The 16,552-nt window shown below is 31.9% G+C and overlaps 2 protein-coding genes across 8 annotated transcripts; one reads left to right on the top strand and one right to left on the bottom strand.

Moving 5' to 3' along the window:
• Nucleotides 1–2,922: 2,922 nt before the first annotated feature.
• On the top strand, nt 2,923–8,991 carry LOC111406345 (signal recognition particle receptor subunit beta-like). Its single transcript, XM_023035747.1, has 7 exons — nt 2,923–3,038; nt 3,127–3,284; nt 5,845–5,927; nt 6,011–6,097; nt 6,362–6,510; nt 6,630–6,761; nt 8,556–8,991. The coding sequence occupies exons 2-7, from the start codon at nt 3,140–3,142 to the stop codon at nt 8,743–8,745; spliced, it is 786 nt and encodes a 261-aa protein (XP_022891515.1). The 5' UTR covers nt 2,923–3,038; nt 3,127–3,139; the 3' UTR covers nt 8,746–8,991.
• A 25-nt stretch (nt 8,992–9,016) lies between these two features.
• LOC111406344 (RNA-binding protein 48) lies at nt 9,017–14,752 on the bottom strand. Of its 7 annotated transcripts, none has more exons than XM_023035740.1 (11): nt 14,548–14,752; nt 13,931–14,037; nt 13,458–13,502; nt 11,753–11,817; nt 11,556–11,639; nt 11,291–11,371; nt 10,975–11,114; nt 10,795–10,879; nt 10,640–10,712; nt 9,306–9,368; nt 9,017–9,224 (listed from the first exon to the last, which is right to left on the bottom strand). In XM_023035740.1, the coding sequence occupies exons 4-11, from the start codon at nt 11,812–11,814 to the stop codon at nt 9,150–9,152; spliced, it is 663 nt and encodes a 220-aa protein (XP_022891508.1). In that variant the 5' UTR covers nt 11,815–11,817; nt 13,458–13,502; nt 13,931–14,037; nt 14,548–14,752; the 3' UTR covers nt 9,017–9,149. The 7 variants fall into 7 exon arrangements, with proteins under 7 accessions (XP_022891508.1, XP_022891509.1, XP_022891514.1 ...); XM_023035741.1 differs by having other exon boundaries at nt 13,458–13,494; XM_023035746.1 differs by having other exon boundaries at nt 11,291–11,381; nt 14,548–14,751.
• Between the last annotated feature and the right edge of the window lie 1,800 nt (nt 14,753–16,552).

Below are 16,552 nucleotides of genomic sequence, written 5' to 3'. Positions count from 1 at the left end.
AAGTGATTTGGTCTCTAGAGTGGATTTTTGAAACCTTATGTACGCAAGACCTACAGGCCCATGCTTAAGCATAATATAATTTTTGTCGAACTTTCTCACATGCGTATTTTGATCATTTTCAACAATTTCTCATCCCATTGACTTATCTTTAACTCCATTTGATCCTTGGCATTTTTTAATCATTGTTTTGTAATTCGACTCAACTTTTAAAGTATTCTTTTTAGTCCCTAAACTTTGTGTTTGATTCAGTCGAGTCATTTTTTTTTTTGAAATCATGTTCCTTTATCTTCCAATTGTATCCAATTAAATCACTGGCATCTTTCAATCTTCATTTTGTTGTCCATCTCATCTAGGATTGTCTGTAATTTAGTCCTCGACTTTTGGATTTTGCCCTCTTTTCACTATTTTTGCATTATTTTCTCCAATTTTTCATAAAACGTCAAGTTTTACCAATTTGACATAATATAACATGATTTAGACTATATTTCATCGGAAGAACTACAAAATATCATTATTTAAAACCCGATTAAGTGTATAAAATACACTTATCAAGTACGAGAGAGGAGCCCTAGATAAGAAATTAATCTAAGGACTGTTTAGGAGATTTTATTCTTGTAAAAGATTATTAAGGAATTGGAGTTATTATAAAATTTGATTTTGTCCTAATTTATCTTATAAATTGGAAGTCGTCGTTGGGCTTTATCATTATCACCAAAAAGAGAGAGAGAAATGTTGCAAAAGATAGGAGTGCAATTTTCTCTTGTATAATATTTTTATCATAGTGAATCGCTAGAGTGGTGGAAGAGAATGTAATCTCACATCTTACATGTTCTTAAGTTTTTCTTTTTTTTTTTCTTTTTTCAAATTGATTACTCGCGGAATAGAACTAGGATTTATACTTTTTAACATACTAGTCAATATATATAAGGATGGAGTTAAAATCGGATTAGAAAACCTATGAGAAGATTTTCTAATTTAATAAACTGTAAATGCATCATAATCTAAAGGTCCATTTTCCTTTTGGGATTAGGTTGTAATAATAAAATTATAATTTTTACAAGAATTATGAAAACTACAAGAAAAAAACGTGCCTATAGATTAGAAAAATCTCCCCCTTTTTTACTTCTAAATTTTATATTTTTGGCTATTGGGTTGGGCATACTCTTTGACCCATGCTTATTCATATTTTTCAACTCATATTTAACATGTACTAGATGTTTGCTTTATCCTTATTAAATAGACATATTGATAGACATATAATAATCTATTATATGTGATAAAAATATAATATTTCAACATAGTCAAAATGGATGACATATTCTATCACCACTCTCAAGTGATTATTTTACGAAAGACTGGTTCTCTGAATTTTATTATGATTGTTGAAAGTCAACATTGTCCACGCTCACTTGAGATTTCGGATCTACCACTACGCTCATCAATTTTCCAGGTATAATATAAATATGCTAAGTTGTTTAAATGGAATTAGTGATATTTGACTCGAGCTAGTTTTATGATTTTATTTATCACAAAAAGTCAACAATTTTTTACTCAACATTTATTTGTTTCATTTTGCGATTTTTAAAGTTGTAGTTTAATGATCTCGTGCAGCTCGTATTCTTATTCATTCTCTTTTACATGTGTATTGGTCCACGTTATTCATTTTTCGATACATGTTATAACGAGAAGAGTTATAAAAAAATAAAAATAAAAAAAACACACACACACACACATTTTTACATTTGATATCTAAAATTTTCTTTTTCCGAGATAAAATGTTAGGAATTCTTACCTTTTTAACATTAATTGTCAAAATATACTAATGACAATGGAAATATATGAATTAATTATAAATATCTTGTGACTGATTAAAACAGTCGACTGAGAGAATATATATATATATATAAGTCTTTCCTTTCTCCAACTTCTGCAAGGCCTTTGCACATTGTAATTATTCTCTTATGATTAATGCAAAACAGTAGATGGATGTTTTGTGAACTACAAACTTGTTGCAAAAATTCTTTATTTTCAGTCATTAATCTTTACAAAATATAACAAAAATCTAATCTCAATCTTATTTTAGCGTAATTCATTCTACCAGCAAGCATCCTTCCACAATTCTTTCCCATTATCACAATCCTCGTTATGAATTTTCCTCATAAAATCCTCAACATTAGAGGTTGAAACCAATGAAAATTGTTACCAATTGGTGGAATAACAGCAATCGAGTTTGTTACTTGATCCCTTCCCATTCCAAATAAGAGTACCATATCTTACATTCTTGTCCGTTAGCGTCATTTTCCATCCAATTTTATCATTCAAACCAATAGTTTTATTGCCCAAACTACCCTTACCCTTATCAAGATTCTACTCGAAGGTCCCTCTACACCACTATCCATTTCCCACTTTATTTCACTGCTTGAAAACCTAGTCGGCGAAATCACAACGCCATGACCAAAAAATAAATAAATAAATTAATTAATTAATAATAAATAAATAATAAGATTGTGGGGAAAGTTTTTATTTTCTACCAATAGTCCTTCAAGATGGTCATATTTCCTTTCAAGTTCCAATTGATCTTTCTCAATTTTTGATAATCAACTCGAAAATCCTTTCAATCATCAGATTTACCCCTTTGATGTATACTCTCTTTCAAAGTACTCTCTTTAAACACTATTAATAATATCCATTTCTTAATTAGTGCATAATACGCCGATAATTAGTACATTATTGCTCTTTTTAAAACAATATTTATGAAGATTAATATTTACAACATCCTTAAAAGTCCAGCGAAATATCTAGACATTGCAAAATTCGCACGATTCTATTCATAAAAGATAAATCGTGTTTCGCTGTCACACGATTCTAATAATAAAAGTTTAATCGTGTTTCACTATATGTTTTATATTTGGGTCGGTTTTGCATCCGGCCCGAACTCACTTAATAAAGTTTCAGGGTTTCGGTTTCCGTTTCCTGTCAGATTCATTTCGTGAAATCCAAGTAAAATTTCTCCGGAAAGAACAGCCTGTTCCGATCTGGTAAATCGAAGTCGTTTTCCCTTTCTCTCTTTCTTTTTTTTTTCTTTTTTTTTTTAAAATTCTGAAATTCCAATTTTTGTTCCTGAAGGTTTCTGGCCAGAATGGATAAGGAGAAAATTGAGGAATTGAAAATCCAAATGCATAAACGGTTGAACGAGGCCCAAGAATTTATTCAGCAAGTTCCACCAATTCAGCTTTATGCCGCAATTGGAGTAGTCTTGTTCACCACATTTCTCTTCACTATTAGTAATTCCTCAAACTTTAGAGTGTTTGAATTTGCTACTAATTTTATGTTTGATGAATTCTTCTTCTCTGTTGAATTACTGCATTTCGATTTAATAGGATGTATTGATGCACAAATTATCGAGATTTCTTTGGTATTATTAGCAGTAAATTGGTTGCTGTATTGAAGCATGAAATTACTTAGTTGTTATGAAGTTTTTAAAAATTCAATTGTGTTATAGTCTTATAGAATTTATCTGGTTTTTTTGGATCTTGGATTCAAAAAATTCCAGAAAGCCTTCATTCAATAACGGAACCTTAATTTTGATCCTATTTTCTATTGTATAAAGTATTGAAGTGGCCATTTAAGTTGAAACTTATAGTTTTGTTAGATGGTGAATTTGATCCTATTTTCTATGGTCTTAAGTATTAAAGTGGCCCTTTAAGTTGAAACTTCCAATTTATTAGCACGGTGCGATGGAGTAAGCAATGCAGTCTGAAGTGAGTAATTCTAGTTAACCGTAGTAGTTCATTGGTCAGACCTTATTTTTGCTCTCCAATGGTCATCAATTTGAGTTCCTCCAGGAATATTGAGGTGAGTGCTCAACTTTAAACTTCAGGGCTCCGTAAGATTAGTCAAAGTGTGTGTAAGCTGGTCCGAACACCCACAGTCATAAAAAAAATAATAATAATAAAAAATTTGAGACCTAACTATTTGGAGTGACAAAGGACTTAGGCTTAATAGATCGTGGAAGCAAGGCTTCTCACTCCTTTACAATACTCCGCTACATGTGTAGTCATTTGCAATTAGGGCTGGACATGGTTCGGTCCGGTTCGGTTCTAACGAGAATTGAACCGACCCGAATTTTTCGGGTATTTAGTAAGTGGAACCGTCGGGTCCAAATTTAATTACGGAACCGTTCGAGTTCGGTTCCATTCGGTTCGGTTCAGTTCCATTCGGTTCCGTATTATAATTAAATTTTTTGATATATACAAAGTTACGTTAATTTAATTAATGATATGTTCAATATTAGCTTTTAAAAAATAACGTAGTTCAATCTTATGTGTTTCACGTCTTTCTTTGCTGAATTTTTCGTAAATTTGATTATTAAAATCATAGAAAAAGAAAGATAACGAGCTCAAAATAATTAAGAGAGATGTTGTAGAGCTTTAATTCGATTTTCTCCGATAGAAACGACACTACAGTAGAATAACAAATTTGGATAAAAATGAAGTCAATTTGATTAAGTTGATTTTGAACTGAAAATTAGAAATAAGAAAATCATATTTTGTGGTTTGAACTAAATTAACTAGTTAACAAATTTATTTAGAAAAAATAAAATAATTTTATTTATTTAAAATTAATTAATTAAAAAAATTACGGAGATTCAGTTCTTACTCGGTTTTTCGAGTTTTGGCCTAGAACCGAGAATCGAACCATACCTGTCGGTTCTTGATTCAAATACCCGTTCGGGTATTTAACTTGAGAAGAACCGTCGGGTTCGATTCAGTTCGATTCGGGGTCGGTTCGGTTCAGGAGTTTTGTCCAACCCTATTTGCAATGTCTTCAAAGCTGCTAAAGCAGCACAACCACCAAGAGGGCTTGGCCAATGACGTGTCCCTAGGAGGCTGAATATCCCAATTGAGAACTATGGTGGGAAGATTTTCTTATTAGAGGATTTAAGCCATAAAAAACGAAATTGCTTTAAATATATCATTCGCCTGTGTTGGTTTATTACTTTATCCTTGAAGTGAAAAAGATAATTTTCTCGTCTAAAATGAGAAGAAGAATAAAAAGTGAAAGATATAATGAGGAAAAAAATGAAAGGAAATTTTGAGGTATACTCATTTTTATTTTATTTTTCACTAAAGCCAAAACCATAGAAGTGAATGTACAAATCTAAATAAGAGAGAAAATTTGAAATTTACTCATTATTTTTTATATTTTATAGTCAAGGGTGCATAGAACGGAAGATATCTCAATAAATCTCTCATTCATGCTTGGTTCAAAAGGTAAATTGAAAGAGGAAAATGTTCGATTGTAATTTGAGGGAAGGAAGCAACTTTTTGTTTCAACTTTTCACAGTGCTTAATGGTATCTGAAAAGAATTAGATATTGGAGTTCATACTGGTAGAAGAGAGAAATTGAGGGAACTCAGGCTGTTCGGTAGTGATTATGAAAATTGATTTTTTGACCGTTAGATAGAAAAGTGGGTCCCACCTATGAGTGAAGAAATCAATAATGACAACTGACCATGTTAAGTAACGGTCAAAAATTTGATTTTTTTTTGTGAAAAATCAAAACCAAACAGGGGCTTTGTATTATTTGCTTTTGAGCAAATTTGGATTTGTCTCAAAACGGAATAATTGATCAAGTTGTGGTTTCAGTTATGTAGAATTGGAGGGATTAGTGATGGGATGATCAAATAATTTATCTTCTGACTCATTTCTTGGGATGCACGAGCTTTTTATACTTCGTTTTTCCTTCATCATTCCTTAGATTTAGAATTCACTTCTCTACTCTGCACAATTCCCTGCCACAAGCTTAAATGTGAATTCTCAGAAGACATTCATTGCTTTGCAGTTCGATTATTTAAGCGTAAGTCAGCTAACACTGTTGTGTTAACTGGGCTTAGTGGAAGTGGAAAAACTGTTCTATTTTACCAGGTCAGCCTCTAAAAAATGGTTAATGAAATTTTGGATTATGGCCTCTGTTCCAACTATTAAGATGTAAAATGTTGTTGATTCAGCTTCGAGATGGCTCCCCTCATCAGGGTACTGTGACATCAATGGAACCAAATGAAGGTACTTTTGTGCTACACTCCGAAACAACAAAGGTATTGTACTCTATTTGCTGGCAACGTTCTTAGATAGATAAACTCTTCCTGTCTTTTGGCTAGCGTGCTTAAATGCGTAGTGGATTGCTCAGGTTCGGCAAAAAGGATGTTAATTCATGTACATATTTTGAGGATCTGCACTGGATTATGTCTTCCAAGACTCTAGAAGTTCAAATACATTAATTTTATTTCTCCTATGATCCCTTCTTTCACAAGTTATTTGAAAGATTTATGTAGCTGAATCTTATTTTGCTTGCATTGCAGAAGGGGAAAGTTAAACCTGTTCATCTTGTTGATTTTCCTGGGCATTCCCGTCTTCGAACCAAACTAGATGACTTCTTGCCACAAGCAGCAGCAATTATTTTTGTGGTTGATGCTGTGGAATTTTTACCAAATTGCCGTGCTGCTTCAGAGTACATACTATCAGTGCCTTGATTCAAGCATTCACGTGCACATATACACACACACCCGACTTGAGTACAGATACTTTAACACATCGACTCTAACATCTACTGTTTATTTTGTGCTAAAGGTTCCTATATGATATTTTGACCAAGGCAAATGTGGTGAAGAAAAAGATTCCACTGTTACTCCTTTGCAACAAGGTGGATAAAATTACTGCACATACAAAGGATTTTATCAGAAAACAGCTGGAAAAGGAAATGTAAGGAGCATTTTGTACATCATTAAGCTTCAGTAATTAAATTATAACCTCTCAATCTTTTATATGTGCAATCCTTTTTAAGATGGTTAATTTCTGGTCATTATTTTTTACAGACAATATGAACATTTTTGTTTTATCAAGTGAAATAGATATTCCAACAAAAAGAAGGTAACTAGAAACACCCATAGATAGAATTATGAATGCGTCCACATTAAATTCAGGGAATGTGCCTAGTGCTAGGAGAATAGAATGGTTGAGTGTTGAAATTATAACGAAGATGTTTTAGGATCAGTAGGTGTATGCCATGTAATTGGCTAATGGATGGAATGTTGAAAACGTTGAACCATTACACTCATGCTTAGGAAAAACTAGAACAGAAGTTAAATGTAAATGAACTCTGTAGATACTGTTTTTCCAAAAATTGCAAGGTTGGAAGTACTGATATTGGGCACATTAGAATTAGAGCTAACAAGGAGATTAGTGAAAGGTGGAAAAGGTTTGAGGGGAAGGAAAACTAAGCCAAATGTTAGAGGAGGAAAAAATAACTAAAAGATGAAAATTAATTAAAAAAATAATCATCTCTTACACAGAATTATCGTATCTGAGGTTGAAGAAGAGTAATATATTGGCTTTGAAGTGACTAGTTAATGTCAAAGTACATGTTTGTTAATAAATGGAAAATGACAAACTTAGACATGGTTATTAGTCACTTTTGTGACCTTGTAAAGGTAGAGCGCCAAGGGGAAGAACAACTCCTAAAGTGGCGTAAGGGCATCTCCAATAGATGCACCACATCACCAAAATACACCAAATTTTGGTGCAAAACCTCTGTAATGTGGCACCAAAGTTTGCACCATTTTGCGGTTCAAAATGGTGCAAAGTCAAATTTACTCTTATTTGCCAAACTAATTGATAGAGGGTGTTTATGTTATTTGTGTTATTTATTTTTAATACAATAAATTTTTATTATTATAATTCTTATTATGATTAATACAAATAAAATCAATATTAACAATGTAAAAAATAAATTTTTATATTTATTAATGAATTTAATATTTTCGTTAATTTAACGTAATTATTTATTTAGTAATTTATGTATTTGTGAAATACATAAAGAAATGATTTTTCAAATAAATAAATTATTGAGAATAAAAAAAAGGGGAGAGAGAGAAGAAAATGATTAAACATGGTTCATTTGATTTAAGTTTTGGCGTAATGGTTGGGGATGATTTTTAATTTGGTGTAAGATTTGATATAAAATGGTGCAAAATTGTCCTCAAATTTTCGTGTAGAGTTGGACATCACCTAATATCGTAAAGTGTGTTCTTTTGGCAACACTAACCTGGAGAGAGAGATAAATGAAGGACATTACCAACGAGAAGGCAAAACAACTTTCATATAGAGAATTCTTTGGCTAAGCTTAAAAAATTTACCATGTTATATTGATCAAAGTTGGAAATAAGTTACTTCCAATATAAGAATTTTTCTAAAAAGTAAAAAATAGGTTTTTTAAACATCTTTGGAAACAGAAGAGTAATTTTTTACTTACTTTTAAGCTTTAATACATGTGATCTTGGTCATGTTGATTTGAGAAATCATGTATGATGGTTGAAATTAGAGAATTGATATGATCTTCTTCGTATCTCGTACTTGCAAACGCATTTTTATATGGCATTATTCTCTTCCCGTTGTAAATGAAGTTCAATAAACGTGTTGGCTAACGTATTTGTATACCAACTATTACCGTTAATCCTAAATCCACAAATTGATTTGCTGCCTGCTCTTTTGATTTAGTGAGAAGCTTCGCGCATCAAGAACTGCACTATCTTCAGCAGACATTGCTAATGAATATACTCTCGGGATACCTGGAGAAGCCTTTGCATTTTCTCAGTGCCATAACAAAGTGACAATTGCAGAAGCATCTGGTTTGACTGGCGATATATCTCAGTTAGAGCAATTTATCAGGGAACATGTAAAGCCTTGATATTATATGCAGGACTTCAGGAAGATCTGATTAGTTTGATTGTGAGATGCTAATATTGCATTTATCAAATTGCCGACCTCATGGAATGCACTTACATGTTTTGTAAGGAAGGTATTGTACTGCGTATGAAAGATGTACTGTGTGCGGTAAATGAATTGGGAACAGAAAACTAGAGGCTCTTTTTGGATGTATTTTAACATCTTCAACATTAATTGATAGAAAATAATCTCTTATGGTTGAACGAAATTTAGATTTGTTGGAAACTTGTCTATTCATCACAAATAAAGCACTTCTATTATAGGAATGAAGCCATAAAATTAATTATTAGAAGTAAAATTTTCAGCAGAGGCAAGAGATCAATTTACATAAAACTTGTTACAAGCCTCTCATTTCTTGAAAGCTAATTAGATTCTTCTTCTATTATCTGCCCGTTGTCTCTTAGCAGAACCAGTTTGTACGTGCTCCACGCTTGATTGTATCTACGGTAATGGAGAAAGAAGATGAAATTGATATAAAGATTAGAAAACTTAAGAGGAAGTTATAACAAAATTGATTATTACCTTATTCAACTTCTCCCTGACAAATTGCACCGTTTGATTCATGGATTTTGATGAGAAATATTCCTGATATCAACCAAAAGAGAAGCATTGAATAATTGAAAGGATTTTTTCTGCCAAAAAATTGGTATTGTTACCTTTCTCAACTAGACTACCACGATGTGAGGTTAATATTCCCTACCGTCTTGTAGCCAAACTAATGAAAAAGTGTTGGGATAACTTTCTTCCTTTTTCTTGCTTATAAGGGAACATTTTAAGCGTGTGTTTGGCCCCCATTTTAATGAGTTTTTTTAACTCCATCTCATTTTCCTACAGTATTACACTGGTAACACTTTACAAATCACTCAGTTTTTTGTCAAAGATGACACAGAAAGAATAATGCCGTGAGTTATAATGACTGTTTTGCCCTCAATAAAAAGAATAAAATTCAATTAGAGAGGCAAAAAAGGCAAGAATAAAATTCCAATTGAAGGATATAAACGGAAAGAACAACATTCCAAAATTCAAATGACTGCCTATAACCTAGGTGGTCTCAGTTTTTGTCAAGCAAGCCGTCTCACTGCCTGACGTGGGCCCACATTTGTTGAAAAAGAAGTGGAAAAATGGGGGCCAAACACGCTAATTTTTTTCTTCAAAAGTCCCAAAATAAGTAATCTATTCCTACCAACTCAGTCGTTCACCAATAAAAATAATTATTAGTTTAAAACTTGCTTATTTTCTTATAACTTTTAAGGTTAGACAAATATGTCATAGATAAACAGCTGAAGGGAGAGAAATTGGACACAAATTCAGTGTTGTACAATGACAGACTTAAATCTCAGAACTCGGAGGATGTCTTTAAAGCATTCAACAACAGAGCCAATTGGAAGAACTGAGGGGCTTTCTTTCCTTTGTATCTTATTAGCATTAATCTGCTGTTATTTTCATTTTTCGGTGAGGTGGTGTTTAAGGAACGAATAATGCTATTCATCATTAGAAGGAATCATCACTAGTCTAAGTGGCGAAGAACCTTTGATTCACTGTCCAATGCATAACAACGTATCACAACTCTGTTGTACAATTTTTCAGGGGTCCACTGCCACCTAAATCCATGATGATCTCAACTAAATAGCATTACTCTTAAGGAACTGGTTAGGAGACTCTACAATTCTCTATCATACTATAGTGCTGCACAGGATATAAATTCGTCTCTTACAGCTATGGCTAACTGAAGAAATTATTTAGCTAATCCAAAAGGTCAATTTGGAGAAGATTCCATTAAAAAATAATAATAATAATAATATTCTCATGAATCACATTCAATTGAGATAAACTCCAATTTTCATCCATAAATTTACCTTGTCAGAAGAAACTGATGTCCTGGGAGCTGAATCTCCACCACAAGCACTGTTCTGTAACTCCCCGAACTCACTACAACATGGGAACACACTTATGGTAATCTGTAATGAAATTCCTCAGAAAATATTTCATGGTAACGCAACAGGAAAACCACCTTTGATTGAATTCAGATGTTTGAGCAGATGAAGGATCACTAGCAGCATGGGACCTGGAAATTGAAGACCCTCGGGATCTTTTAGCTGAAATCGTGTGAATCAATTAGAAGTGCATCACATTTTACAAATTATAAGGGAATACCATTAGGGATATATAACTTATTACACAGCAGACTTACGGTTCAATCTTGCTAGAACTTCCTTTCTCCTCCCTTCCAACTTCTCCTTTGTGTCAGAGAGGGACTCATATTGAGGTGCATATGATACTAGTATTTGATTCCCTAGGAAAATGAATTCATCAAGTTTCCTCTTGGCAAACCTATAATTATGTTCAGACTTCAATTTCACTCACGATTCAATTTGGATAGTTGTAGAATACTCAAATCAGCATTCAGGAACGAACAATAACATTTCAAAATAAACAAGAATTGGTTACATTTAAATTAGTGTAGAAACGGGAAAATAAAAGAAAAATCATCAGACAGCAAAAATCACCTGGCATTGTCAACCTGATAATACTTGATCCAGTAAACATCAGTGTATGGTTCACAGTCTTCAGCATCCATTGGTTTACACCTGAACATCACTTTTCAAAAGTTTAATGATTTTGATGTCATACAAACAACAAAGAATTCTCCCCCGCTATATAAACCCACTTCAAAAGCTGCCAAAGAGTTCATTTTTATATATAATATTACAATACATATACATGAACTTTCATTATAATTTATAAACATATACATGCTGGTGGGGTTCTTACTCTTCAACTTGTCCATAAGTAGAGAATAATTTTAAGAGCTCATCTCCACAACCCAATGATGGAACATTCCTCACAATCAAGTATCTGCATGAAATTGGTCAACAAAATTTATAATTCACTCGCAAATTTATAACCACAAATTTGATTTCCTTTTCCTAGATGTAATAAATTGACGAAAAGAGAAAATAAATACAAACTTAGATTCATCACAAATAGTGTATACGCGAACAGCAGGATGGTCTTCTTTGTATTGAGGCATTCCCTGTAAATTCAAAAACTCCGTAAAATCACTGTGTTTCCTCATATGTGTAATGTTTCTAACGTGCACGACTAAATTTATCAGAAGAAAGAAAAGGTTTGAGCAATCCAGTCACACTGGTTATGGGACTTCAGATTTAGAGAAATTTACAAATATAGCTACGAAATAAGACACTGAACAATCTCTTGTGAACTTTTAATTTTATTATAAATTCTATAGGCTGGCACCTACTCATAGGTAATGCATCAATAGTGGACAATTCCATAATATGCATTTCCATCCCCACCTACTCGAGTGCACAACTTAGAAAATGTTTACAACAAAATGGCAAAAAGCCAGAGAAAAAAAATAAAAAACGAAGAACCACAAAAGCACATTACTCTTTTAGAATATAAACGCTTATTTAACATTTTATTCAAATAAATTTAATAAATTGTTAGAATGTAATTATTACGAGGGAAAACGGCTAACTATGAAACAAATAATGAATTTCATGAAAAAGGTTAGCAACAAACAGATGCAATGAACCAATGGGACACCATATTATTTGAGGAAAAAATTATGAAAAAGGTCAGCAACAAACAGATGCAATGCACCAATGGGACACCATATTATTTGAGGAAAAGATTATGCATAACCTGAACTGCTATGGAAATTATTAAAAAAAAAAAAAAAAATTACAGAATGAAAAACACAAATTGTTCACTACCCCTATTAGTCAATTACCAAACAGACGGCGGATCCAAGATGAATCAGCCAGGGGAGCTTGGATAATATTTTTTAAGAGAACTTCGACAGTTTGATGTCAGATCTTCACAGTTCAAAAAAACCATTGCGCATAAACACAACTTCAAGTTCACGTTTGGTATACAAATATTAAACACAATTTTAACTCTAATCCACTTGCAAAACATACCGCAAATTCCTATAGGCAACACAAGGTAAATATCAGATCCTTCAACTTACACCAAACACATCAAACAGGTATTCTGCTTCAACTCTAAATCAAAGTCTAACAGGATACTTCAAATTAATACACATCATCTAAGAGCAATCACAGCAGATTTCTTCTCAAAAAGAAGTCAATCCTCTTCCATTTCATTTAAATGGCTAACAATCAACTAAAAAATGCATTCTTGGACAATGAATAAATGAAAGAATTAGAAAAATGAAAATCGAAATCATCACTATTAAATTTGATGACATGTATCAATTAGAAGAACTCCATTGAGAAGAGGAAATGGAAACAGCACCACTGAAACCTTTTGATTGACTAGCAATGGGATAATTCGAGAAGTACAAATGCATTAACATAGTAAACATGCTTGAGAAAGGGGGCAAGAGTTTTGGCCAAATAGATGAAAAGAATACATTTTCCAAAAGAGATGAGGAAATAAAAATTTCATTCTACTTTCCATAGCAGACAAACGCTCCATGGTTGAGGAAGTACCATGTTATAGAAGCTTCCAAACTTTATTTTCTTGTTTTGTTAAGGTACTCAATGAATGAGGTGGGAGATAAAAAGCATCGCATTAATTTAAAATAAAATAAAATAAATAAAAAATAAAAACATTGAAACCACAAAACCATGATACTTGGCTGCCACAAAATATCCCACAACCATTGAAAAATTGATTACAAACCTGACAAATGTATCCAAGTCAACACCTTTACTATTGGCTGAAAAACTAACAAGAAAAAGAAAATATTAGTCATATTTTAAATCTTCAACATCCCAACTATGCCCCAAAAGGGATTATAAATGCTCTACCAGTAAACACATGTTTAAAATGACTAGGAATAGTTATATAATTTGAAATTTTAGCATTTATATGATTTGAAAAGGAAAGGGGTACGTTAAAAACAATTCAACTAAAGAAATACTTCACAAAGAACAAAACTTCATAATAAAAAGAGGGAAAAGAGGAATTAATTGAAGAAAATGTTGCCTGGGTGAAACACAAAATTACAGAGTCTATCAAAAAACAAGTTTGTGCACAAACCGTCAATCACCTACTCAACAGATGAAATTATGAAATTTTATGGGGAAAAAATGATGCAGAACACAATACTCAAGGACTCAACACTCATGAAGCAAAAATGCATGGCATTTTACCTGTCAAAGACTTAAAAACCGAAACTAAGCAAGATTTGCAATTGCTTGACTGTGACCAATCTGCATTTTGTTCTTGTGATCTACACAGGGTGAATGGAGATTTCAATCTGATTCAATTGCAAACCCATTTAATATCAGTATCGAAGGCCATTTTTATTAAACAGACGGTCAGATTGACATAATTTAAGCAGCGTATAAATTACTGCGGACAAATATTTATTCCCTTCACATTTAATAAGAATTAAACACTAATATTTCATGAAAAAGTAAGGAAGACAAAGTAATGCAACAAAAATGCAATTTAATCAAACGAGATACCATATAATAAAGTTTACCTTGACAGTCAGGAACTCAACTTTAGATATTCTAAAGCAACAAATATTCATATTGCGCTATTCTAATCTACCTCAACATTCAGGAATTCAGGGCAAAAAATTGAAACCCAATTCAGAATATAAACACAAAGTGGAGGTGGAAGTGTAAAAATAAAAATCTAATAAACCGTAGAGTTTAAAATTTCCAAATTTAGAACCAAATCAAAGATATCAAGTCACTATTAACCGAGAGACAGTTTTGCCATTTCTAAGATATGTACAAAAATTTCAAAATACGATTACCTTGTCCAATATTTTTGAGAAGCCTTGGAATTTTTGGTTCTTCTATCGTAGACCGCCGTGTGTGGGTGGTGGAGGAACCGAGGAGGTAGAGGAAGCGGAAATTATTTATTTCCAGCGTTTGCGCCTCTACTTTCAATTTTGGTTCCGTAAGTGCGGTTGATATGTCACTTACCTTCTGTTTGGGCACCAATACCCACAGTTTTTTAATACTTACCAGAAACGCTTATTTAGACTTTAAAAGCCATACTGAACATATGTTATCCGACTAAAATGATAACATTATCCAAAATGTATTTCTCTCCAATTTGATATTACTGTGACAACTAAATTCCTTCTATTGTTAACAAGAATAGTTGGTGTTAGGAATGGCAATAGAATTAGGTGATCATTTGATTTCTTGCAACTGAACGAGAACGTGAACAAATAATGAAGTACTTCATAGAGTGTCGAGCCTACGATAATTATGTATTTGATCAAGTTAAAATTAATTGTAACTTTAATTGAATGGCAAACAAATTGTTGTAAATTTTATAATTAATACCTAATTTATTAATTAAACTAGTGAAAGCACGTAAATGTGTTTTTCAAATATGTGAGATGTCGAATCTTCCTTGTTATTTCATTTTCAGTGTAACAATTAAATTGACAATTTTGAAATCATTCATGTTAATCAATGTTCCTAAGTTAATTGAAAACCTCCTCTGATAGTGACCAAATCTATTCTCCTCATGTGATCCTTCTATCTCTCAATGAAAGATGCAAACATGATAAATATATTAATAGGTGCTAGAACACCTGTTGAAACTATACAAAGCATAAAAGTATATCTCTAACCTCTATCGAAACTTACAATATTTATTATATTGTGTTTAAAGCGTATTATCTCTTTCGATAATAATAAAATCTATTAACAATTCAATTAGTAATCAAACAATTAAAAATAAATAAAAACCATGTTTTTCAAATATTTGAGATGTCGAATCTTCCTTGTTATTTCATTTTTAGTGTAACAATTAAATTGACAATTTTGAAATCATTCATGTTAATCAATGTTCCTAATTTAATTGAAAACCTCCTCTGATAGTGACCAAATCTATTCTCCTCATGTGATCCTTCTATCTCTCAATGAAAGATACAAACATGATAAATATATTAATAGGTGCTAGAACACATGTTGAAACTATACAAAGCATAAAAGTATATCTCTAACCTCTATCGAAACTTACAGTATTTATTATATTGTATTTAAAGCGTATTATCTCTTTCGATAATAATAAAATCTATTAACAATTCAATTAGTAATCAAACAATTAAAAATAAATAAAAACTATAAAAACATCCACAAATTAGAACAAATTAAAGTCAAAATAATTAATTAAAAACTAAAAATATCATAACAATAGTTCATCTCATTCTAACAATGTATAAAACTAACCTAACATATTAAAATTACAATAAATCATATTTAAGTGAAAATGACATAAACCGAATTTTTGATAAATTGAAAAGATGAAGATGAATCTTGAATCTCTTCAATGATTTTTTTATAAATCTTCACTTGAGCCTTCTCTTCTTTGCCCAAAAATCAAATTTGAATGTTCGCTCGATTGAATTCTTGCAAATTTTCTTCAATTCTCTCATTAAAAACTACAAATTTTGTCTCTCCTTTGGTGTTTGAATTAATGAAATATTGGAGTATATTATGTATTTGAGAGGTGTTCTACATTGATTGCCCATGTCTTGTATTTATAGAGGTAAAATTAGGTTTAAAAAAAAAATTTGTGAAAGAAAGTGGTTATAAGAAAATTAGTCGCGATCTTGGATTTTGGCCTGGGCAAAATCCGGGCACTCATCCAAGCCAAGTTTGAAGTCATTGCTTTTTGATTACTAGGTTAGACGGGCAGTTGACCAGTTATACATATTTCAATTTTTAAGTTTTGGTCCACGAATTCATTTCTTGATTCTTTTAAGTCATTTTTTCTTATAATTTCGGTCCTTTAACTTC

Source organism: Olea europaea, chromosome 12, assembly GCF_002742605.1.
Source record: "Olea europaea var. sylvestris chromosome 12, O_europaea_v1, whole genome shotgun sequence".
In the NCBI taxonomy this organism is placed as follows: Eukaryota; Viridiplantae; Streptophyta; class Magnoliopsida; order Lamiales; family Oleaceae; genus Olea; species Olea europaea.
This window is presented reverse-complemented; position numbering and strand designations above follow the sequence as displayed.